The sequence below is a fragment of the Homarus americanus genome, unplaced genomic scaffold, assembly GCF_018991925.1.
Source record: "Homarus americanus isolate GMGI-L3 unplaced genomic scaffold, GMGI_Hamer_2.0 scaffold11022, whole genome shotgun sequence".
Classification (NCBI taxonomy): domain Eukaryota; kingdom Metazoa; phylum Arthropoda; class Malacostraca; order Decapoda; family Nephropidae; genus Homarus; species Homarus americanus.
The window spans coordinates 16,877,704-16,903,422 of NW_024737068.1; the positions used below are offsets into that span (position 1 = coordinate 16,877,704).

A 25,719-nucleotide genomic window follows, 5' to 3' on the forward strand; every position below is an offset into this window, starting at 1 on the left:
CGAAAAATGGACCAATCAGAGCCTAGACTCACCCAGCTGACCAATCACGGCATGTTTACACTCAGAGCTCATGGCGGCGTCCCTATACAAGTTGATTTAAAATTTGTATGACAACTTTGTGGGTTTGAGTTAATTACGTCGTGAATATTGTGTCTTGGAAATGTCAGATAAGGTAGAAAAGATGTGAGTATTTATTTTTGTTTGTTGTTTTGGTGTAAGTATGAGGTTTAGGTGATGGGATGAGACGGCGAGGACTTGGGTTCAGTGATACTTTTGGCCTCTTGTCTTTCTAGTAAATCTGACTGAGAATATTTTTAGGATCATTGATGTTCACACTGAGGAGAATTTTGTAATTATTTGTTTGATAAAGATATTACAAACAGAAATAAGTAGGTTTTCAGTATTTCACTCGGGGTCAATGGCATTTCTGGTGCAAATTACTTATGAGATAATAAACATTTTATTATGTAAGAAAATTTACCTTTCACTTGTTGCCACTAAACGAATCAAGTGAATTTTATAGTTGCAATCAGTAGTTTTGACAAATCTGAGACGTTTCTTCAATGGTATTTCTGACAAAAATTGCGGTCATTTTTCGTTAACCACCCATCACCTTTTGCGATTTTTTTCTCCTACCATTAAATAGATCTCTTTGAGAAATGAAAGAATATACTTGAATTTAGCGGGACATTCCAAAAAGAAACGCGATATTCGCGATTGTTTTCAGTATTACACTGGCAGTGACTTCATCCCCCTGGCTAAGGAATACGGCGTCATTGAGGGGTCCGCCCCCCTGCTAAGTAGGACGTGGCCTGTTAGGTTAGGTCAGGTCAGGTCAGGTCAGGTTAGGACGTGGCCTGTTAGGTTAGGTCAGGTCAGGTCAGGTCAGGTTAGGACTTGGTGTGTTAGGTTAGGTCAGGTTAGGACATGGCGTGTTAGGTCAGGTAAGGTTAGGTTAGTACGTAGACCTAGTTTCGTTTTAACCTTTTTACCCATGAAAAATATATTTTTCGCTAGTTGTCTTGGCGTTTTAGATGATTCTGACATTTATTTTTGGTGAAAATCACTCGTTTTCAGCTTAGGGCATGTACTTTAATATGCAATATTGTAATTTCATTATAATAAATGAATAATAAGTGTTATGTGTTGTGGTTATTGGTGTACAATTCAACGATGATTTTATATATTGCTATCCTGTATTACATAACCACCAGATAGTGTTAGGGTGGTTAATCATCAGGTGATATATGCTAGGGGGGTCAATGTAAAGGAGTTCCAGAGCAACTTTTGATACAAACAGAATAATAAAGTATTACCAGTAGTACAGTACAATACATTAGAGTTGCTTATTGCCATTATCATTACATTATTACTTTAAAAATACCTGTAATACTCTTTTTTTTTCAGCCTTGTTTCTGGAGATGTTGATGGAAATTTTAACCAGTTGTTTAAACGTGTTTCAAATGTTATCCAGAAAAGTGGGCCATTCTCCATGTTACTCTGCGTAGGAAACTTTTTTGGCTCGGACAACTCTCAGTGGATGCAGTACAAGAATGGTGTTGTTAAAGGTAGCTATCATTTTGTTTTGTTTTTGTTGTGAAATGTTATGTGATTTTTATTTTAAACACTGAATCTGTACTATATACAGGGGTCCTAGTTATCCGCAGTTAATTGGGACTGGAAAAACGCCTTTGATAACAAATCCACTTAAAGCGGGAAATTAATCCCATAAGAAATAATTGAAATAATAGGTCAATTTGGGACCATGACATTGAACACTTAACACTCCCAAAAAAATTATGTGATATCTTTTAACAATTATTTACCTTAGAAATATTTGTTAAACATTTGATAACACATTATTCCAAGAAGTTATTAAACTTTATAAGTTATTTAATGTCCTTAAATGTTTATTGGGGTCAGTGTGTTGAGGCAATGTAGGTTGTGCCAGCTGGTGCATGCTCACTCCAATGGTTCATTGAGACAAAATACTTATTATTATGTTTTAAAAGTAAATAATAACATAATAAAATATTTTTTTTTACTTAGCTTCAAAAGTAGAGATGTTTGGCTAGATTGGATTGATGGATTTAAATATTAACATGAAGTTAATTAAGTACAGAAGGACCCTCTACTGTACTGTACTGTATAATGTGAGGGTTATATTCCTATACAACACCATGGTGTTGGAAATCATGTTATTGTAAACACTTAAGTAGCTATGTAGAAATACAGTACTGTACTGTACATTCCTTAAGACAGATGTGTTACCCTCCAACATATTAGTAGATGCAGTATACAGAGGATTGTATGCATTGCTATTAATAAATAAAGCTTATGAATATGATACTTGTAGTAATGCAGTTACCAGTTTAGGAACACATAATAGAAAGAAGTGAATTAAACTTAAATCTGCTTTAGAGACAGTATTACTGGCACTTGGGAGCCATTATGATACACACAGCTAGGACGGTGCATAGTCTGGGAACACAGTCCTTTATGACAAAGGGTAACTGATGGTGCTTTTTATCTCCTGACTGCACAGTGTACATCCACTTCCTGGGCATGTCTAAAATGGGTGGCAGAGTACAATACTACATGTGCATTTTGAAGAAACTGTGCTGACTAGACTGCTTTATATAGTAATACAGTACAGAAATACAGTCGTATTATTGGTAAATGTAGTTTACTTCTCAGAAGCACCAATTAATTAAAGAAAATCACTGGCACTCAACATACGAAAATGTTCAAGAAACTAATGAGCAAAACAAACATAGTGAGCACTAAAACTACAGCAGCAATACTTAATTAAAAAAGTGTTGTCATTAGAGCCTATATACAGTATATTCTTTGTTTACAATGCAATCAAAGGATCATATGCCCTCATAAAAAAGGTAAATGTCTCATGATTCAGGCCACAGTACAGTACAGTGTTCCTAACAAAATATACCAATGAATTTGTAAAAGAAAAATACAGACTATTTAACTTGTCATTAAACAAACTGTATTTTTTGTTTGGCTCTAAAGAAACTTTATGCCACATAGAGGTGGTCATCTAATATGTATGGGATTCCTTGTTTTCTTATTAATAGAACTTGTATTTGGCATTAGCTACCCCCTTGATTATGACCATCAAGAGCTTTCTCATATAAATGGATGAACCCACTCACCATACAGGCCTGTGCTTCACCAAAAGTCTGTTGTGGGCAAATGAATAATACATGGCAGTCCTTAAGATGATAATATTTTTCTGTATGTTATACTGTATAGTTACCTAACCTTGAAATTTAGAATTAAATAATATCCCCCCTAATTTCAGTTCCTCTGCCGACTTACATTTTGGGACCTAATCATTCGGGGGTCACCAATAATTATCCAGACATGAAGGGATGTGAACTTTGTGAAAATATTATATACCTGGGTAAGTGAAATGATATGTCTTTATTACCTTAATGTTACAGAATATTGTTGTTGTTAGTCCTGTATTATTATTATTAGTAGTAGAAGTAGTACTAGTATTATTATTATTTTTATTATTATTATTATTATTAGTAGTAGTAGTAGTAGTAGTAGTAGTATTAGTATTATTGCCCAATATGAATTCATCACTGCTTATCTGTGATTTTGATTCTTATTTCTTGAATACTGTAGTAATTCAGAATTGTAGCTTCGTACATGTTGCAATAACCCACTATGGTGACAAATGGATGAATTGATAGATACTTATTTCATAAAACTGTCAAGCAAATTCAGTGGTTCATGATGTACTGTGTATAGAAGGTGCAGATGTATAAACAATGGTAAACAGTACGAACAGTCATACCACGGATGGCCTAAGGAAGCTGTTAAACCTATTTATCTGATTCTTTTAGGTCCAAGTGGCATCTACCCGTGCAGCAGTGGGCTGAGAGTAATGTACCTCAGTGGCATGCAGGCAGACGTCAAGAAAAAGAATAATACCACCTTCATCATGGATAATATTCTTGCACTTGAAACTCAAGCTACTAATAAACCAGCTATAGACATACTCATCACTAGTCAGTGGCCACATGCTGTCTGTAACTTTGCTAAGAAGGCAGTGAGTTGATGTTTTTCTTCTATGCATAAATAATAAATTGCATTGTACTGAAGCTGGGATAATGAATTTTTCATATTTCAAACCAATTTGCAAATATTGTCATTATTATACAGTTGCCCCTCTACTTACGAATTAGTTATGTTCCTGAGACTTGTTCGTAAGTCCAACTTTACCCTTGTAGATACCAAACATACTGTAAAAAACGAAAAGATAATGGAAGTTTAGTACATCTATACCCTACAATACAGCCTTAAAACATGGCTCACTCTTCTCTTAGGTATTGCATGTTCCATCTGGAATTTTATTCAAAATAATCAGTCTCATCCACATTAAAAAAAAAAAAAATATATATATATATATATATATATATATATATATTAGTATAGTATATGAGATTTTTTGGCATTACATTTTTGGCAATCCATTTTTAGAATCTCTCTCAGTTGCATGGCAAGTTAAATAACTATCAGTTGTTTAATATGTTTATCATTTGATGAACTTTATCAGTTACATATTTGGTATAAGTATGAGTGAGTCTAGCATGATTACAGCATGTGGCAACAGAATAGTGTCGGCACATTAGACACATTGTTTTTTTTTAAACTGGAAGGGATGGAAGTTCTCGCTGTTCTCTGCACTGCTGCCTCACTCTAATCTTTTATCTTTTCTTTTTAACACAGTACAATATATCTTTCACAAAAATTTGTTTGTGTAAAGTAGTCATTATCATTTTCACCACATGTCAGCTTACTAGCCCATTTTATCAGAAGACAATCTATTTTATGTGTGCATATCTCAAACTTTCAATACTCTAGTACTTTTTTAGTGACACTTGTAATAATACTTTGTCATATTTTTATGCCATAAAGGAATTAGTAGGCTCTCGCCAATAACGTCTAATAGGTGCCTGAAAAACGCTGTTATTAGCAAAAACGTTATTTGTGTGACATTAAAATACATGTAAAAAGGGTTTATTGGTGCCACCGCCCCAAGAATTTCACCCATTTCTTCCCCTTTGAAGCCCTGCCTAACACTTTTTGTTAGCTGAAATAAATAGATTTGTTATTCAATCATCAGAATAAAGAATTTGAGTAATATAACACTTACCCGAAGCTTGGGGGAGTTTTTGAGGTGCTTAGTGTGATGATTGTTACGAGGCTCGGGCATGGAGGCTACTGCGTCGAACCTCCGCCCACATCCCCGGCCCCCATCTCCGTCCCCGTCCCCACGCTGGCCTCTCGCACCCGGTTCACCCACTTCCGCTAACACTTCATCAAACCCCGCAAAGTCAAAATCTTCAGGCATTTCCCCAATGTCATCAATGTCTTCATCAACTTAAACCTCTCTCTGTTGGTCTTCCTCGGCTGACCAGCGTTGTGAAAGAAAGCGAGTGATGAGTGACTGCTGCCGGGCATTCACTTGCTCGTTGTACTGCTTCTGGTATTTTCTTGAAATGATTCTACAACTCCAATCACTTGCCCTGTTTCACCGGATTCACTCTCAATGTCTTGGATCATCTCTTGAAGGCTGGTACAGACACCCAATAAGAGTGACAGCTTCTGTGTCGTCATTTTCCTCTGCTCGGTCTCCCCTGCATCACTCGCTGCATCACCACTCTCGCCACCTTCATCCTCCAGGAGATCCTCGACGTCATTTGTGTTACCCTCTTGCATCAGTTCTTCTAAATCTACCCGAGTCACCTCTTGAAATCCTGGGGCTGGGATACAGCGGACAGTTTCCAACACTTGGTTCATTAGCTCTGCTGGCTGCTGTCTCTTCGTCTCGGCAGACTTGAGTCGTGGCAGGAGTGCCGACCAGGAATGCCTAACGGTTGCTTTCGTAGTATTTCCCCAAGCTTTTACAAGGAAATTGACTGCCCGGCGAATGTTATAATTTTTCCAGAAGGCAGTAACAGTCACTGTGGAGGTTGAAGGTACGCCAGGTGGAGCAGAGGAGGCGGAGGGTGTGAGTGAGCCAGGCGGAGCAGCGGAAGCGGCGAGGGGAGGACCCTCCACCTCCTCCTCGCTATTGCTCACAGTTTCAGCAATTTCCTTCACTTCTTCTTGTTTATCAGTTTCCTTCCTCATCTTGTCATGGACATATTTGTAGTACAGCAACTTTACATTCGCTATGATTTCTTGGTCTAGTGGCTGTATTTTGGAGGTTGTATTTGGTAGTAGAAACACAACCTCAACATTAGGGTGACATCCTACTAGAAATCGTGCATAACTGGGGGCATTGTCTAGAAAGAGCACCACTTTGAAGGCTACATTCTTCTTCCGGCAGTATTCTTTGGCATCCTTAACAAAACAATCATCATACCACTTCTTTGATAACTCCATGGACATGAAGCCTTTATTTGTCTTTTCCCAGTAGACATTCAGTTTGGACATATCACATCCCTTGTAAGCTCTTGGTCTTTTATATTTGTAGATCACCAGAGGCTTCATGAGGCAGCCACCTGAAGCATTACAGGTTAGGAGGACACTAAAGCGATCCTTTGCCATTTTCACACCTTTTGCCTGTTTTTCTTTCTTAGAGATAAATGTTGCTTTAGGTCTCGTCACAGTTAAAAATCTGATCCAGGGTATAACCTCCCTCTTGAATGATTTGGTTGGCAATTTCAGGGAAGGTATCTGCAGCCACTAAGTCAGCAGACAAAGCCTCACCCTGATACTTTGCATACTTTGTGCCACTTCTAATCTTAAACTTATGCAGCCGCCCTACTGAGGCATTGAAAGGAGGGGGATACTTAATGCTTTTCTTTCGAGCTACAGCAGCGTACAATACCCTTGCTTGATCTCGTATCTGAGGGCTGCTAACACTTGCACTGTCTTTCATTCTACAAGCTAACCATTTCACAAGAAAATGCTCTGTTATCACTATCAACCTGTTTCTATCACTTTTATCATTCAAAGCTCGTCTCGCATTTCCATCACTACCGAAATATTTCTTAGCCAGCGCAATACTTTTCTTGTTCTCCTCTAAGTTCCTCTTAATATTTCGCACTGTAGACTCAGGACAGTTCAATTTCCTCACAATATCAATGTTCCGTGCACCACTTTCAATGAGCTCAACAATCTGTTCTTTATCCTTGACCGAGTAGGCACGCTTCTTGAGACTTTGTCTCTTAGCTTTGGGGTCTTTTTTTCTCATTCACTTTAAAAGTTCCCGGGCATTCAGGTGGCAAATCACTCCCTCCACCACCTCCCCTAGCCCCCACAGGTAAAAACGCGGAAGCCATTGTTGATCACCGACCCTAGCAACCACTGGTTATAGAGGCGAAAATCTCAAACATGGGCGCAGCGCTGTATTCCACGGAGCATGTGTGAGAGTGACTCGGGAGTGAGGCGGAGCGGTCAACATGGCGGCAAACGAACACTATCGTTGATGCACTCGGACGCTTCCCACGAAATCTCTGTTATTCAAGAGAATCCAGACGTTATTATTGAAAATGGGTATCTATTGTAACTTACCGTTAATGTCGAAAACGTTATTGTGGAAGTCGTTATTGGCGAGAGAGTACTGTAGATGCAAGTTAACTGTACTCAGTATACTGTATAGTGGATGTACTGTATATGTACCCATAATTCACATCAGAAATACTGTAGTACCGTACTGTGTAAGCAAAACTTATCCAATCATAAAATTATTATATTTATTTACTTTTATAAAGGAAAAATTTTTCATTTCTTGGTGAAGGTTACACAGATCATAATCATAAGTAAAGTCAATGCAATCCTAAACATATGAACTTGTAAGCTTTACTTACTGTAAATACTATACATGTCTGGGAAATGTCCTTAAAACAATGATAATGATATGTTTGATTTCTAGGAAGGCTGCAACCCAGAGATTTCAGGATCAACCATGATTTCAAGATTAGCATTCAAAGTGCGACCTCGCTATCATTTTTCTGGTTTGGAAGGTGTATACTATGAACGTTTACCATACAGGTACAGTAAGCTTGAATAGAATTATGAATTTTGAACTTATGCTTTTTGTGAGTGCGACAATCAAGAAATAATTTTGCAAGATGTTAATTAAGTAGGTGCAACCAACACTAAAATATTTAGTTCAGAGAAGGACACACACACACACACACACACACACACACACACACACACACACACATACACACATACATAAATACATACATACATACATACATACATACATACATACATACATACATACATGTCAATAAAACCACACAGGAAAAGGGAAACAATGGAGCACTTTAGCTTTCGTCTTTATTCAAGACATCTTCAGAGACCTCTGAAGGTGTCTTGAATAAAGACGAAAGCTAAGGCGCTCCATTGTTCCCTTTTCCTGTGTGGTTTTATCAAGATTTATCCTCTCCACATTTCCATTATGGATCTACATGACATACATATACACATATTGTACATACATACATACTGTACGTACGTACATACATACTGTAAGTACATACATACATACATACATACATGCATACCGTATGTGGCGGCGTATAAGTCGACCCCATAACTTTAGACACTAAAAATTTGGCTTCAAAGGTCGACTTATACACCGCCATATACAGTACATATATGCATACATACACACATGCTGTACATGCATACATATTTACATACTTACTGTACATACATACATACATACATACATACATACATACATACATACATACAAACAATAAATACTGAATACCAGACAGTAATACCCTGGTTAGCACTTGGGTTACAGAATTATATGTGAAGGTGTATAGGTATTAATAAACACAGATTATTACAGTAATGTGTCTACTAATTAATGAATATCAAATAAACAATACTGTATTGTATCATGAATGATAGTTGTTTCATGAATAGTGATGATTGTAGTAGAATGAGTGAGAGAGGCAACATGTCGGTGAGATGCAATGGATGGGAGGGAGGCATTGGATATTGTACGGGTTTGCTCTGGCTGAAGCTAATCCATCGTTGCATCACTGAAATTAGGATTTAGGTGGTGGTAATAGAGGTAGTTGTGATGCTGGAGGGGGTGGTGAGGGAAATTGTGGTGAAGAGGTGATGTGTCTTATCAGTTACTTTGGTAACACTGCACTTGCACTACTGTCAGGCACTATTGAACAGCTGATGCCTACCCACAAAATTGGGTGTTAATAGATGTGCAACGTTGTATCCCTTCAGCAATTCGTTACTTAAGATTTTAAAATGTGGAGTGAGAAAGCAGAAAGGCTGGGGTGATTAGAGAGGTGGAGTGGTAACACGCACCAGGTGTGTTGCCAAGCGCTCCTCAACATCTGATCTTCAACCCGCCACCACACAATTGTGCTTCAGTTAACCACACACTATTTTATGTCCTACAATAAGACCTACATTTAATATAAAATTTTAATGCACATTAATGAACTGTAGTCATGGGAATACTTATCAACAAAGCATTAAACCAGCAACACATCACATTCGGATTTGCAGGCCATAAAAAATATTCACAGTAATATAAACAATAAAAGAGTCATTGAGAATCTATCCTCAGTGTAAGTGCGGTCAAATTTGGACTGACTGTAAACAGAGAGCGGTCGGTGATGATTGACCGAGTGAATAAAAACAGAGAGCTGCTCTTGGCGTGTTGTGAGTGTTCGGACTTGGTACGTTTTACTACTTTTTTTTTCTTCCCTAGAGCTCCAAGATGCAAGCAAGAGTGCTATAACAAAACAGTGCTTCTACAGGGTAGGACTAACTTGGGTATTACTGTACAGTACTAGTAAAGTGTTGATAGTTTGATGGATTTTCTTAGAAGTAAGTGTGGAACAGAGAGAAAGTTGTGTATGTTTACTGTAAGATTTTTCTTCTTCCATTTTATGGAGAGATAGAGAATCATCTTCCATTGAGTCAGCTGTAAGGGGAAAGGATTTTATTCATATTTTCTCAGATTTTTGTCGCTGAATAGACAAAAATAAAACTTATTAATTTGATTAGGAGTAATCACATACTGATGCAAATTAGTGGGATGTGAATGATTACAACCTAATTTTTATCTCAGGAACCACAGAGTGTTGATTGAACCAGCACGTCATGTCTCTCGCTTCTTTGGATTGGCAAACGTAGGAAATTCTGAGAAACAGAAATGGTTGTATGCCTTTAACATCACTCCTATGGCTCACTGTGATACAGCAGAGCTCACAAAGCAGCCAACTGATATCTCTGAGTGTCCATACTCGGATGCTAATGTTGCTCACCAGACAAAAGAGGTGCAGTACATATATATTTTAAGTAATCAGCAATAGATTTAGGTTTTGAAAATAGATACAGTAAGTCCTCGCTTAACGTCGGGGTTATGTTCCTGAAAATGTGACATTAAGCGAAACAACGTTAAGCGGATCAATTTTCCCCATAAGAAATAGATAAAATACGGGAGTCATGTTCCTGAGCCTCCCTTTGCCCCATGGAAAAAGTCACATATACAGAAAATTATTGCCTTTTCTAAAGAGAATAGTATATAGAACTACAGTACTAAGGTGGTGGTAGAGCGAGAGAGTGGTGGGTAGTGGAGCGAAGGAGGAGGATGGCGGGAGTGGAGGAGGAGGGTGGGAGCGGAGAAGGGTGGTGAGTCACTGAGACTCTGCGGCTGCCTCCTCCTTATCCTCCTGCTCTGACTGGGGTTCCTCCGCCGCTGGTTGCTCCTCCTTGGCTGTCGGCTGTTGTGAAGAATCTCCTGCCAACCTGTGACGACAAAATTAATCCAGTGTTGACTGCTTGGTGCTGCTCATCTTATATATCTCGGTGTAGCAACCAAGACTGTCCTCAATGCTGAGTTGAACCTTTGAGCTATGTTCTCTGTTTGGGTCGTCATCTATAAGCATTTGCAATGCTTGCTGGAACATGTTCAACGATTCTGCCAACCTCTTTGAAGTTAGCGTTCGTTGCGGTTCTTCTTCGTCGTCGTCTTCTTCAACGAATTGTTGCAGATCTTCGTTGGTGAGCTCTTCTGTATGGGGTGCCAGGATGTCTTCAATATCCTCTGATTCCAGCTCATCAAAGCCTGCCTGTGTAGCCAAGCTGAGGATATCCCTATTCACAGCTGGGACTAAGTTCGTGAATCCCGTAAAACTGTTGACGCATTCGGGCCACAGTTTACGCCACACACCATTCAGGCAACTTTCTGAAACCTCTTGCCAATGTTGTCAATTGCATGAAGAATGTTGAAGCCGTGCCAATATTGTCGGATCGTTGGTTTATTTTCTCCGTCTGTAGCCTTGAGCAGCTAGGCCATGGTACGGCGTAAATAATATGCCTTGAATGCGGCGATGACGCCTTGGTCCATAGGCTGCATCAGTGCTGTTGTGTTGGGAGGCAGGAATACAACTTTTACACAGTCATGCAAGTCGTCGAGATTGGGAGGATGAGCTGGAGCATTGTCAAGGATCAGAAGAATTTTGAAGTTAAGGTTCTCCTTGGCATAGTATTCCTTCAGTGCACGGACGGCGTACACGTTTGACCACTGGCTAAATATGGCGCCGGTTATCCATGCCTTTTTGTTTGCCTTGTAAATGACAGGAAGATGATCCTTAAAGTAACCTTTCAGGGCCCGTGGGTTGGCACCGCGAGAAATGAGCATCGGCTTCAGCTTGAAGTCACCGGCAGCATTCACACCAAGCTGCAGCATTAAGCGGTCTTTTGCTGCTTTAAAACCTGACGCTCTTTTCTCCTGCTTGGAGATATAGGTCCTCTCAGGCATCCTTTTCCAAAAGAGACCAGTCTCCTCCACATTGAAGACTTGCTTCGGTGAGTAGCCTCCTTGCTGGATAATCCGTTTGAATTCTGGCGGGAATGTCTCGGCTGCAACAGTATCTGAACTGGCAGCTTCACCAGTCATCTTTATGTTATGGAAGTTATAACGGTGCTTAAATCATTGAAAACATCCTCGGCTGGCCGTAAAAGTCTCTTTCTTTGATCCTTCACCCTCTTCTGCCTTTAAGTCGTCAAACAGGGATCTGGCATTATGCTGGATAACCGTAAGGCTCACAGGGGCATTGCGTTGATTCTTGTCCTCCATCCACATTGCCAGCATCTTTTTCACCTTCTCTATCACAGTGCTTCTAGTACGAGTCATCTTAGTAGCTCTCAGAGAAGAACCACTTATAGCACTAACCTTAATTTTGTCAGCGTTGGTCTGGATAGTACGCACTGTTGTGGGGGTTAGACCAAGCACAGTGGCTATGTCCACAGCACGTTCCCCTTTTTCAAATCAGGTTAATACATCCATTTTCGTAGCAAGGGTAGTGGTCTTACGTTGCCTCTTCACTACACTAGCATCAGTAGCACTTGATGGGTGCTTGGAAGCCATTTTGAATGGTTAGAGTACAGTTTTAGAGCAAAAGCACTTAAGCACGCACGAATGATGTGAAGTCGTAACAGAGACTGGCTTGGCGTCGCTTGGGGACGCTGTGACGTTCCGCGAGTGAGGGCAGCGCGCCATGCCGAGAGAACATAGCGCGGCCAGACAAGAGTGGGTGATATGCCGTAGAAAGTAGTCCGTGACTCGCAAAACGATGTAGTATCGGATCTCCGGGACGTATAGCAAATTTTTGGTCCCTAAAGTTCAACGACCTAGTACCGAAACATCGTTAAGCGGGACAACGTTAAGCGAAGACTTACTGTACTGTAACTACAGTATATTAAAATGGAACCACATTGCCTCACTAATAAATTAGATAGTGTCACTTTCATACATAAGATTTCTTCACAATATTAAATAAAAATGAACAGCTAACTTTATGATATGTACAGGTATATCATAGAATAAAATTTATATGGTAACCTTGTTCTCCAGCAAATTTACAAATAGACATTTTCTACCCTGCCCAACATACCTCTCAGGGATGAGGATTATGAAGAGTTTTTACAGCAATGTTACAAGTTCATTATTATATATTTTAGTAGTGTATGACTTATGTTGCAGAATGTAGCACAAAGCTGTGGAGCTCAATTTTTCTATGACATGAATACTAAGCCTGGTGATGATAAAAGAGGAAAGAAGAGGAGAGGTGATGGAGATGAAAGTGGAGAAAGGAGACGGATGCCACCAAAACCTACTGGTAAGTGTGGTATTTGGTACTGATGCTTGGCTGCAGTCAGTACAGCTGCAGCATAATACTCCTAGGTGTACATGTAATGCAAGGTCCAGTGTGATGTACATGTAACCACATTTCTATTCCCATAGAGTAAAGCATTCTCTCCCCAATACATTTCATCATTTAAAAGGAAAAGGTTGTGTTTAACCCTCAGCCTGGTAGGGAGAGTGCTAGAGGATGTGGCTGCCCCAGCTGACTCCTGGGGGTGCGCAATTTGAATTTTTCCCATTCCCAAATTCTTATAAGCGGGGAAAGCTTTCGTATTTCAAAATAGTGGTGTCCAATTAGGAAATTTGTATTAGCAAATTTTCGTATCTCGAATGTTTGCATCTCGAGAGATACCTGTACAATAATTTGAATTTCAACAAAATACCCGGTAATACACGTATCTCAATGTAGAAAATTATAAGAAAAAGAAAGACAGTCTACTTTTATTGACATCTCTACACCTATTTTAAATTACCCTCCCTAAATTACTGTCAGCATATAATATTATTTTGATCTTAGCTTTTGTGAACTGAGAAAACTAAACCTAAAAATATAATCAACTCTATTAATGATTCAGACAAGTACTTGTGGTCTTCAGCTGTGTTTTGACCACAAAATGGCTTCTTATTTCTTATTGTGGCTGTAAGGGGGCACCACATATTCTTGATATCCTATTGTTTGAATTAAAATTCTCGCTCTCACTCATTCTCTTGTAGTCTATAACTTTCAAAACACAATTACTGAATTCTCAGAATAGATACTGTATCATAAATTAATCCATGCCAACAGATCTCCCTCTCTCTCTCTCTCTCAATTAATAGACATTAATTATGTGCAATAATTATAAAAATCTAGATAACTGGATTGTTATTGGATATCCAGCCCATCCCTAGTTAAAATCGCCCATGATAATCAGACATTCATGAAATTTCATGGTATCTTTTGCTTTATTTAAATCTTCAAAAAAATTCTAAAACTTCATTCTCCTTGTAATTTGTTGGTGCATAAACCTGTATTATTACCAAGTAAATGGGTTTAGCATTAAACTTGACTAACAAAACTATCTGACACTGCCCAATATCCATTTACACTGCAGCAAACCCTAGATAACTTGGCATTCAATATCTCAGAATTTCATGTAACTCGGCACGGATTATGGTCTTAGAATTTATTATAAAATAACTTGGGAAATGCTTGATCAGTCTGGTGTTTGTTATTGTTGTGGTCAGGTGTGTGCTGGTTCACTCCACCCAGTACATGGACGTGGGAAGGGAGGGTACTGTAGCACCCTAATATTTTGGGTATAAAGTACTATACATTGCACCACAGAGTGTCTAGGGCACCAGAATTAATATTCATCACTCCCTGGTAAAATTTGGTTCCTGCGGTACTAACCCAGTAACGCCCAACCACCTCTCCCATTCTTGTCAGGCAAACCACTGTATGCAGAACGTCTCCTCCATGCCGGTAAATCCAATATCGGAGATTTTATTTAATTTACAATGCAGTTCATTTAATAATCTTCTAGGTATCCCAACTTTCTCTTCCTTGGTAAAAATTCTAATTTAGTCCAACAGTCGGAAAGCAGCTGAAGTTATTTATTCGCGTGTCTTACACTTGTAGCGCTGTAACCACATTTGAAAAACCAAATTGCTGTGATAAACAATAAATCAATACATAGCATATCATAAAATACAATAGCACATATTTTATGTAAAAAAATAGCTCCTTCCACACTCAGACCATCATCTAAATGATGCCACAGTTCAGCCAGGCATCACATGGGAGGGAGGGAGGTGGATGATACAGCCACACAGAACAGCTCACAGAGTGGCCTTCACACACGTTCACCTCACACACACACCAACTACTACAACTACTACTACTACTATTACTTTTTTTTTCCCTCCAACCTCCCCTTATAGCCATACCTTCGCCACCATTTTATTACCTTAAAGTTAAATATCCTAATACATAAGTAGCTATCCTAGCTGTGTTGAGTTAGTTGAGCCACAGATCTATGCGGCATTCAGTGACTGTTGCCTCACAGTCAATATCTGCAACTGTTGTCGGCTTTGGGGCGGATGCTCTCGTTCCCCTGAGGCAGAGCAAAGCCGACCTAAGGAGAGAGAAGGACAGTCGACATCTACTTTTCTGTCACTTGGAATCGAGTGTGACGATCATCCAGCTATGATACAACGATATGAGTTATTAAGGATGTTACCTTCGTTGGTGAGCTCTGAGGGAGGGGCAGCGTCTTTCCGATGTTGGGCTAACTCGAAAGTATCAACATCTTCTCATGTGGTGCTCCTCCAAGCGTTATGGTGAGGAGTGATCGTCTCCCAGGTGAGGGGAGTCGATTTGGCACTTTTCCAGGTTTTTCTTAAGACTATCCTTATATCTTTTCAGTTGCCTGCTGGCGTTACATTTACTATTCATTAAGTGACTATAAAGTAACTGCTTTGGCAGTCCATGTGGGTAACATGGCCAGTCCAACTTAGTTGTTCATGGATAGTGGTAGCCTCGATGCTCCTACATTTGGTGTCAGCGAGAATACTGGCACACACACACACACACACACACACACACACTATGCTCTTAATTTTTCTTATTTTATAGTTTTATATGACATTTTCTTTATTTCTAAGCTACATTAGAGTATTTTAATAATGTATTTACTCTTTTGCTCTGTAATAAAGAAAATGGTTTTACCACGGAGGACCTTAATATTCTTAGTGATATAAGTTACATGTTTATTTACATATTCAGACTTGAATTATACATAAGGAAAATAACAATTGTTTTTGTTAAAAGTTATTCTTTATTTTGTATAAGTGATCAAATTACAGTAGTATATGTAAGTGCCGCAATGTTTACTGTTTATGTAGCGTTTCCCCTCCATCGCGTGCGTCACCTACCATTCCCCTGTGTCACCTACCATTCCCCTGCATTACCTATCATGCCTGTGTTACCTACCATTCCTCTGCATTACCTATCATGCCTCTGTGTCACCTATCATTCCCCTGCATCACCTACCATTTCCTTGCATCACCTACCATTCCCCTGCATTGTCTGTCATGCCTCTGTGTCACCTACCATGCCTCTCACCTACTACAATGCTTCATTCTTCACCTGCAATGCTGGTAAGTGTTACTTTTTGACATTTAGTAATAACATGTACACATATATGGGTTGATAATTTTTTGTTGTTGAATTTTTGTAGGGTGGGGGTGCCTCAATAAGTCGGGATTTGGGATAACTCAGCAAGGCCAGAGCCCCATATGTGCTGAGTTATCGAGGGTTTACTGCTCAACTTCTGGTTTACATGAATACCAACACCTCTCTCATGATTTTCACCACCTGAATCTGTTCATTTCCCTACTAACATTTGCATACTTACCAGCCTCATATAATGTCCTCACATTCCATGTTCCTATTTTGATTTTGTGCTTATTCATTCTTCATCTTTCAGTAGTTATGTTTAATGTCCAAGGTTTTGTTTTGCTCAGACAGTACTTGCTAGCACTCGGTGGCACATTGCCTGCAAGCATGGAAGGCAATGCAATTGGACCTTTAGGTGATGATAATCCAACAGGAACACCGGAAAACCATTTATTGTGTCTGTCCATGGATGTTCAAGAGCAAGCAATGAAGTTAATGAGAATGGATGTCCCAAACCTTTCCTCATCAGGAGACTAATTAAAGGGTGTAGAAAAAGTTGGAAATGAAGTATGGGGTTGAAGAGATCGCTCGTACCTCACTCTGGTAAAAAACCAGCCTATGACCCATAAAGAAGTGAATTTGCAAGTTAAGCTCCTATCTACTTTCAACCTCCTCGTTTAAGGTTATGAGATGGGAATTTTATACCCATCCCAGTAATTTGAAAGTGGTTCATTGTAGCCCCTACATCACGACAAGGTAACACAAATTCTGCCACTAATATGGAGTTGTACCTTGTGGGAGAGTGGAACAGTATAAATATTTAAAAAAAATTATGTATTATACAGTACAGCCACTCCTCAACTTACGGCGGGGTTAGGGACCCAAATCCAGGTTGTAAGTCGAAAATGCGAAGATAATACATAGAAAATCTAAAATGGGTGTCTCTTTTTCTTCTCAGCACCACAAAACTCTCACTTTTAAGCTTGCCAGCCATTTTAAAGGGAATTACAAACGAAAATTTTGTCAGTACACAGCGCAATCACTAACGTCGGGACTTGAAAATACGTATTTGAAAAAAATTTGGTACGACTGGGGCAGTCGTATGTCCGGATGGTCGTAAGTTGAGGAGTAGCTGTAATTTCAAGTCGAGGATATAAGTAAATGCATGTCGATAATTCTCCTTTTAGTCTTAGCCCTTCCTTGTTGCTCTCCTTATTTGTCTTGCAGCAGTTTCCTGATTGTTTCTGCTTACTACATAGACAAAGGCAAGATTTTCAAGGAGAGAGATCAATTGTGGAATATCATATAGATTAGTGCTCCATTCTTCATTCATATTTCATCCTCTCCATATTGCAAAAGATTTCTTAATTTTGAGGCATTGGTATTGATATGAGTTATACTATACAAAATATTAATTGTTTCAGGTCCATGTTGGTTCTGTCTGGCCAGTCCTGAGGTAGAAAAACACTTAGTGGTGAGTGTAGGAAACCATGTGTACTTGGCATTGGCAAAAGGTGGGCTTGTTCCTGATCACCTACTCATTCTGCCCATCACCCACTTTCAAAGTACGCCAGACCTGGATGAAGACTGTAGAGAAGGTGAATAATTTTTCTGAACTGTCAGCTATCAAACAGGGAGGTACTACCACTTGGGAAGATATAGGAAGCATAATGTGTTGTCTATGGTAGACCCTGCTGGTTGAATTGCTTTAAATCGACGTTCTACTGTATTATTCTATCACAGAGCTTAGTACAGTATTAACATAAAATATAAAAATATTTACGGACACACATCACATTAATTTATAAGGGAAAAATGGTTTCGATGAACGAAAATTCACTTAAGGAAAGCATTGTAGTTGAACGTAACCCTTTCGTTCAACTGGGACTTGCTGTACTTTTTTCAGATTCTTGTCAATTGGTATTCTTTTACTAAAGAGTGAATTAATAAATTATACAAATTCTTATGTCACCACTTTGACCCTTGTTTGATCATTATTGTGATTTTGAATTTATTTTATTAACAGAAGTAGAAAAGTTCAAGAAAGCATTAACAAAAATGTTCAAGAAGAAGGGCAAGTCTGTAGTATTCTATGAAAGGAACTACCGGTCACAGCATCTACAAGTTCAGGTTATCCCGATACCTGCAGAAGCTGCCTCTCACGTCCAGGAGATATTCACAGTTTGTACATTATTTTATTTACTGTATCTGTGTAGGGTGAATCATTGTTACAGAAACACCAAAGAAGGGGCTGAAATACTGTGGAAGATAAGTGCTGGACATAAGTAGAAAGTAACAGGAATCTACATTGTACTTACTGTATGTATATAATTCTCTTTTATGAGCATCTGTGACTAAGGCTGTAAACTATTCTTATACCTTCATATTTTTTTTTATTAATTGTGTTTGTAGTTTGTTTAATAAAGTTATATTAATATCTACCTACAGGGTATCAGTTATTCAGTGATGATGATAGAACCCTCCAAGTGAGCTCAGGAGATGAGATATTTAGGGTTGGCAGTATAGTTCTTGGTGGTCAGAAAAAGAAATTGGTCCTTACATTTGAGAATAGCCCATATCCAGCCCAGGAAATGTAATTAAAAATTTAGATTTTTTCCCATGGTTTTTGTTCTTACAGAGTTGCTTGTGTTCACCGTCTTTACCAATTCAGTACCTACTAACTTAGAATTCATAGTCTTCGTTAATTTTATTGTAATTTTTTCATTTTTCCAAAGTATTGTTTCCAAAATGTATAATACTGTAGGGTCGAGATAGGGTCCAAGGATGTTCGCCATATACTAAATCGCAATATATAATTACATTTAATCAATGGGGAAAATACGGTTAGGTTCTGGCGGCCAATAAAATTTACTAAACTTGATTTAACGAGTTTATTTTCTTATTAACTTAATCACCAATGAACACTCGAACTCGGGAACACCAGACTTGGGAACACCAGATTTTGGAACACCAGACTCGGCAGCAGATGCCACACTGCCATTCTCACTTGACAATCCCACACCTACATAAATGAACAAATCAAAAATATTAGTTACAGTATGAAATCTTTTCCATTAAGGAGGAGTGCTACTAGTATGCTTAGGCATCTTGGTAGACAGCGGTGAAGCACGTGGTGACCTTAACTGGAGAGCGCAGCATCCGCACGTGGGAAGAGTTGAATCAGAAAGACTTTGCAGGCGAATGTGAATGCGTGAGTGAGCAGCCACGGTGGCGCCTCTGGTGAGCAAATAACGCATTTGTTTGCCATGGCAATAATTTTGAAATATTTCCTGCCCGGTTTCCCATGCGAAATGAATAGATTTATCACTATACAGTCTATTGGAAAATGTCAATAATTTTGGTAGTCACAATATAAAAAAATCGCTATACCTGTATATCTCGACTCTACTGTACAACATGAAAAGAGAATCATGTGTTAATATATCATACTAATAGCAGCAGACATTTAGCTATTTATAAAAGATGAACTAAACCAACTAACCTTAATCTGGTTTACCTAACCTAACCATCCTTGAGCCATTTTTAGTTAAGTTAGGTAGGTTGAAAGAGGTATATTTGGTATGTTTTGCCTCTTAAAAGAAAGTAAATTAAAATTCCTCAGGAAAAAACCATGATAAAAACAAATTGTAGTTCCGAGGTTGAGCATGGGTCATTCTCAAGGTAGGGAACAACTCTTCTTCTGGAGCATACAAAAAGTCTCTTGAATTGTTATTTAAGGTGTGTAATGAATGAAAAATATTACTGTTTTAGTATTTTCATGGAAATTTGACTTAAACAAATAATAAGTTATGATTGATATTATCAGGATGTTGCTGAAAGTAATGGTATTGAGGTGGACGAAATTCCAAAGTTATCCGATATTTCTCAAGTGGCTCCATCGGGGACACCATTCTTTTATGCTGAACTTCCCACTGGAGAAAAACTTTATCACAGGGTCAGAAAAAATTTCCCCCTTCAGTTTGGCAGGTAAGGTATTGCCATCAGTGCCACTTGGATTAATTATCTATGAGGAGCTCCCGACCATAATCTGCTAAGTGCCAAAATAAAAAATTTAGGAAAATGCTCCGATAGGAATGTGTGATGTACAATAGTCTTTTCAGAGGACTTTCACACACATGTTCTTGCACATGTTTCCAATTGGCTCTCTGACTTACCCAGGGGAAAGAGGAGAGGTTGGGGAATACAATGCAATACACATCACATTTCAGCGATGTATGGCTTTTAGCAGGTTATGGTTTGGAGCTCCTCATATGTACTGTACAATATTTTATTGTAGATAAGTGTATAACATTAGTAAAGTTAGCCACCCCGATAGCATTAGAGTGGTTAATCTTCAGGTGAATAGGTGGTCATAAAACTAATGATGATGATGTCTAGTCTCCGAGTGATCTTAAAATTGTTATGCTTGATTGATATTGGGGAATGGAAGGGGAAACTCAAGTAATGCCTCGGGGTGATGGTAAGTACAGTACTGTATGTATAAAAGGAAGAGGTAAAAAAAAATGCTTCATCAATAAAATTAACTTCTTCATTTAGCTTTGCATGTAGTGTGTAAGTTTTATTCGTGAATAGTTTCTGATTATTTCTCTGGAAGAAACTGTTGATACTGCTTACTGTACCTTAATAAAATACCATGTGGTATATATTTTTCTTTATCCTCCCTTAAACATAATGTATACACCAATTCCCCCATTAACGTCCTTGTTAGGTTCCTGAAAACCATTACTTTAAGTAAAACAACGTTAAATGAAGACAATTTTGCCATAGACACAATGATATAAATGAGGGTTATATTCCTTGGGTACACTTCTGGTCAAAATTTTCTCTCAACTTGCCACAAATGTTTCACTTTTAGCACTTTCATCTTCTTGTTTTAAAGTTTCAAGTAAACTTAGAGCTTTTGCCTCTGTGGAGAGCAACGAACATGGAGAGTCTCGTTTATGTTGATCCTCGATCCGCATGTTTAGCATTCTATCCATATTTTCCATAATGTCACTTCTGTTATGAGTTAACTTTGTAGCAGATAATGGAATAACACTTTTAGCACATGATTATATATTTTCTGCATTTCCACAAATTGTTTTTACCTACAGTTGCAGACTGCAAACCAACAGCTCTTGCTATGTCCACAGCTCACTGTCCTTCTTCAAATCTCTTTACCACATCTAATTTGACTTCTAATGTAACACTTTTCCTCTTCTTTCTATGACCACAACCAGTAGTGGTACATAATGCACATTTAGCGCTCATTGTTCTAAGGCTCAAATAAATTTTTAATTGGAATTAAAGTGAACGTTGGATGAGCATCAACCAACCACTGAACAATGACAAACAAATATGGCGCCCACACTGGTCGCTTACACAGCCAGCTGTTATCACAATCAGGCATTGAAACGACGTTAATGGGAGAATTGGTGTACAGGTGTTGACCATTATATTATGGATCTATATACGATCACTTAGTTTTTCGATGCTAAAAAATTAACAGCATTTACCACTATGAGATGGTTAAGATCAGTTATGTGATGGTTGCTCCCCAAATGCTTTTCCTGCATTGGCACTGATATGAAAAATTATGTGCAATATTCCAACGTATGATGATGCAGTCTCAGAATGGTGTAACACATGTGACTAATGCGGGATGCGTGGGAGGTTCTGCCCGCCCCCGGTGACTACCTGGCTCAGCAGCTGACCTGTCATGTCGCCCAGAGCATGGTTTGTGTGTAGAAGAAGCAATTCTTTGTAATTAAAATAATATACTCATATACTGTACCAGTAAATGTGAGGAATAAATAATAATAATAAATAAAAGAAAAGAAAAAAATATTGCATTGTCATTTGGCAATCGTGTTGTTGCGCACAGGACATGAGACAGAGAACAGCTGAGAACCCCCACACCGCTCTCCCCTCCCCTCTCCCCCCAACCCTTCCCCCTCCTCCACTCTGTGATCCCACGCACATAAGAAATGTTTATTCTCTTTACGCTTTTTACCTTATACTGTAGTTATTTTTGTATTTTTTTCACATTCTGTATGAAAGATATGTGTGTGTATGTAACAGTAAAAAAAAGAAAAGAAGGAAATTATACATGTCTACCTGATACCCTATTACGAACTCAAAAATAACCGCTCTGAGTGCTAACTCTGGCTCTTCACAGTGTCAGGAAACGGAATCTATTTTCCCCATAAGTTATTAAAATCGATATACGACCAATCACCTTACAATGACTTTTTGAAGTCCCTAACCCCATTGTATAACGGTCAACACCTGTACAGAACTGTCATATATCTTCACCAACCCATCATTTATTATGCATTTTACAAACTGATGTTATAAATACAGTATGTACTGTATACAATTATATACAGTATGCATGTGCATGTATGGTTGTACTCACATTAGCACATGTACAATACAGTACAGTACAGTATATGCTAAACTCAGGAGGGGAGGAATGTTAAGTATCTTAGGACAGTTCAGCTAATGTGATAATTTTGCATTTGTCAGGTTGAAAACTTTTTATATGATAAACATATAGACAACTTTATTGCATAAAATTTTATGTTTCAGGGAAGTGTTAGCAAGTCCCCCAATACTGAATGTACCAGAACGTGTTGACTGGCGTGAGTGCAAGAGTTCTAAAGAAGAAGAAACAAAACTACGCAACAAAATTCGTGAAACATTCCAGCCATATGACTTCACTTTAGAAGATGATGATTGATTAATTTTTTCTTTATTTTTATTTTATGGCGTCTGATGAACAACTCAACATTGTTCACTGCTCAGACTTAAAACACATGTAATAGTTATTTTGCATTGAATAAGTTTCAAAGTGTTAGGGAATAAAATGACTCAGGCTCTTGTCTGTATAAAGTGTCTTATTGTTAGCATGAGTAATTTTACAATACAGTTAACCCTCACTTTACGCGGTCCCGCATTCCGCGTTTCCACGTTTACGCGGTGCCTTGCCAGAACCTCACGTGCTCACATTACGCGGTACGTGAACCCCATTACGCGGAGAGTGTCCGGCGCGACGCTATTTTTAGATTCGCCCCACCCGCCACCTGCCTGCCTGCCTCTCCCTCCTCCTCCCTCCGCTTGGGCAAGCGGCGCGGTAAGGTTGCGCAGTGTGTGTCTTTGTTGCGTTATCACTGACGTCATATGACGTATCAGACCTGTGATTGGCCATGCATCCCTACCCCCCTCTGCTGCTAGCTCTAATTGGCTTAAAGTATTATGACGTGTCCACCCGGGGGAGGGAGGGGGGGAGGAAAGACGACGCTTGACCTAGCCGCGGCAGTTTCATCCCTCAAGGCCACTCCGTGTAAACGCCCATCCATTGTTCCGTAAAATGGCTTCCGCCGGACCACCACCCCCAGAGAGAAACCTTTCCTTACCTGGACCCAGCGGCACTAAACCAAAGAAGACACGACGTTCCTTAAGCTACGAGGTGAAGTATAGCATCATCCAAGAGTTGGAGAAAGGAACAAGGCAGGTTGATTTGGCGCGCCAGCATGGCGTGAACGAATCTACGATCCGGACTATAAAGAAGGATTCAGCCAAGATAAAGGAGCACATGAAGATCACAAAGTCTACAGGTGCTTCTATGATCAAGTATTTTCACAACCAGGTGCTTCTCAAGACAGAAAAATTACTTGTGAGGTACTTGGTGCGTCAGGCGCGACGGAACATGGCGGTCGACACGCGCTCTGTTAAGGACTACGCACGTGAACTGTACATGGCAGTGGCACGAAAGATGGGAACTTCAGAGCCCAAACCCTTTAATGCTTCCTCTGGGTGGTTACAGAGGTTTAAGATCCGGAACAAGATCACCAATATAAACATTGGTGGTGAAGAAGCGAGTGCTGATCGTGCTGCGGCTCGGGAATTTCCTCCGTTTTTACGTGAGATTATGGAGGAAGGACAGTACAGTGACGACCAGGTGTTTAACATGGACGAATCTGGTCTTTTCTGGAAAAAGCTACCTTCCAAGTCCTTCGTTGTGAAGAATGCCAGCAGGATTCGGGGCCGGAAAATGCAGAAGGAACGCATCACCGTCCTGTTTACCACCAATGCCTCCGGTACCTGTAAGCTCAAGTTATCGGTGATCCACACAGCACGCAAGCCGCACGCCTACAAAACAATGGACATGACCAAGCTAAACGTCCACTGGCTGACCGCACGTAAGGCGTGGATGTTCTCTACACTGTCCCTCTCCTGGTTTGATGACTGTTTTGTTCCCGATGTAAAAAAATTCTGTGAGCGACAGAATGTGCCATTTAATATTTTGTTGCTGCTGGACAACGCACCAGGACACTCGCCCCTACTGTTAGATCGTCACCCCAACGTAAAAGTGGTCTTCCTTCCTCCCAACACTACGTCTTTAATCCAGCCCATGGACCAGGAGTTGATTTGCAATGTGAAAGCTGCATTCTCAACAAAAAAATTCCAGCTCCTGAACGACTACACCAACACCAGGGAAGAGTTGCGTAACCTGAGTGACACCACCACCGATAGCAAGAGCGAAGAAGATGAGGATCAACAGTTAGAACAGCAAAAAATACTCTTCAAACAATTCTGGAGAGTATTTAACATCAAGAAAGCTGTGGACATCTTGGTGGAGTCATGGGATCAGCTGTCTATTGCTACAATTCGTCACGCATGGAGACATGTGTTGCATGGAATACCAGGTGAGAGGAGGAGTCAATCTGTGACTGGTGAGGTTCAGAATGTTGCAGTAGCAGTGGACCTTGCCAGAGAAGCTGCGCAGACTGTTACAGTTCCAGGCTTCTCCGAGACCACCAACGACGACATCCTGGAGGTGATCAGAGATCCTGAAGTGACTGCCGACGAGATGTTGGAAGAAGAACACGTCAGTGAAGAGGAGGAAGAAGGTGCGTCATTCTCCGAAGAACACAATTTAAGTCATAGTGATATTAAGGGTGCCATGGAGTGTGCAGAGAAGATGAAGTCCTTCCTTTCCCGCGACAATGACGATGACCGCTATGAAGTCTTCCATACCCGGCTGGTGCAGGCTATGGAGCCGTACATCAAGGTGTATCACGACAACATCAACGCCAGCCGTCAGCAAAGCATAACAGATTTCTTCGCCCGCAACCCACCACAGCCAGCCCAAGCCAGTGATAGTGGCAGTGAAGATGACTTTGAGGGATTTGTCAGGGAAGCCCTGACAACTGTAAGTGACAGTGATGGTGATTCACCTAGTAATGGTGATTCACCTGAGGGCCAGTAATCTGCCCTCTGCCTCGGAACCAGCCTCCATCCCCGTATGCCGACCCATCTCTTCTACTACCGTAAGTGTTACACCTAATTTTTAGTTTTCTAACCT

At 39.6% G+C, this 25,719-nt stretch overlaps 1 protein-coding gene across 1 annotated transcript; it reads left to right on the plus strand.

The window, feature by feature from the left end:
• Window positions 1-32: 32 nt before the first annotated feature.
• Window positions 33-23,381, plus strand: LOC121873029 (CWF19-like protein 1). The gene is made up of 11 exons (XM_042376333.1): window positions 33-183; window positions 1,408-1,568; window positions 3,320-3,421; window positions 3,873-4,078; window positions 7,916-8,034; window positions 10,109-10,316; window positions 13,028-13,163; window positions 17,774-17,947; window positions 18,376-18,530; window positions 20,176-20,336; window positions 22,941-23,381. Exons 1-11 carry the CDS (start codon window positions 161-163, stop codon window positions 23,089-23,091), a joined length of 1,596 nt encoding a protein of 531 aa, XP_042232267.1. The 5' UTR covers window positions 33-160; the 3' UTR covers window positions 23,092-23,381.
• Window positions 23,382-25,719: the final 2,338 nt, after the last annotated feature.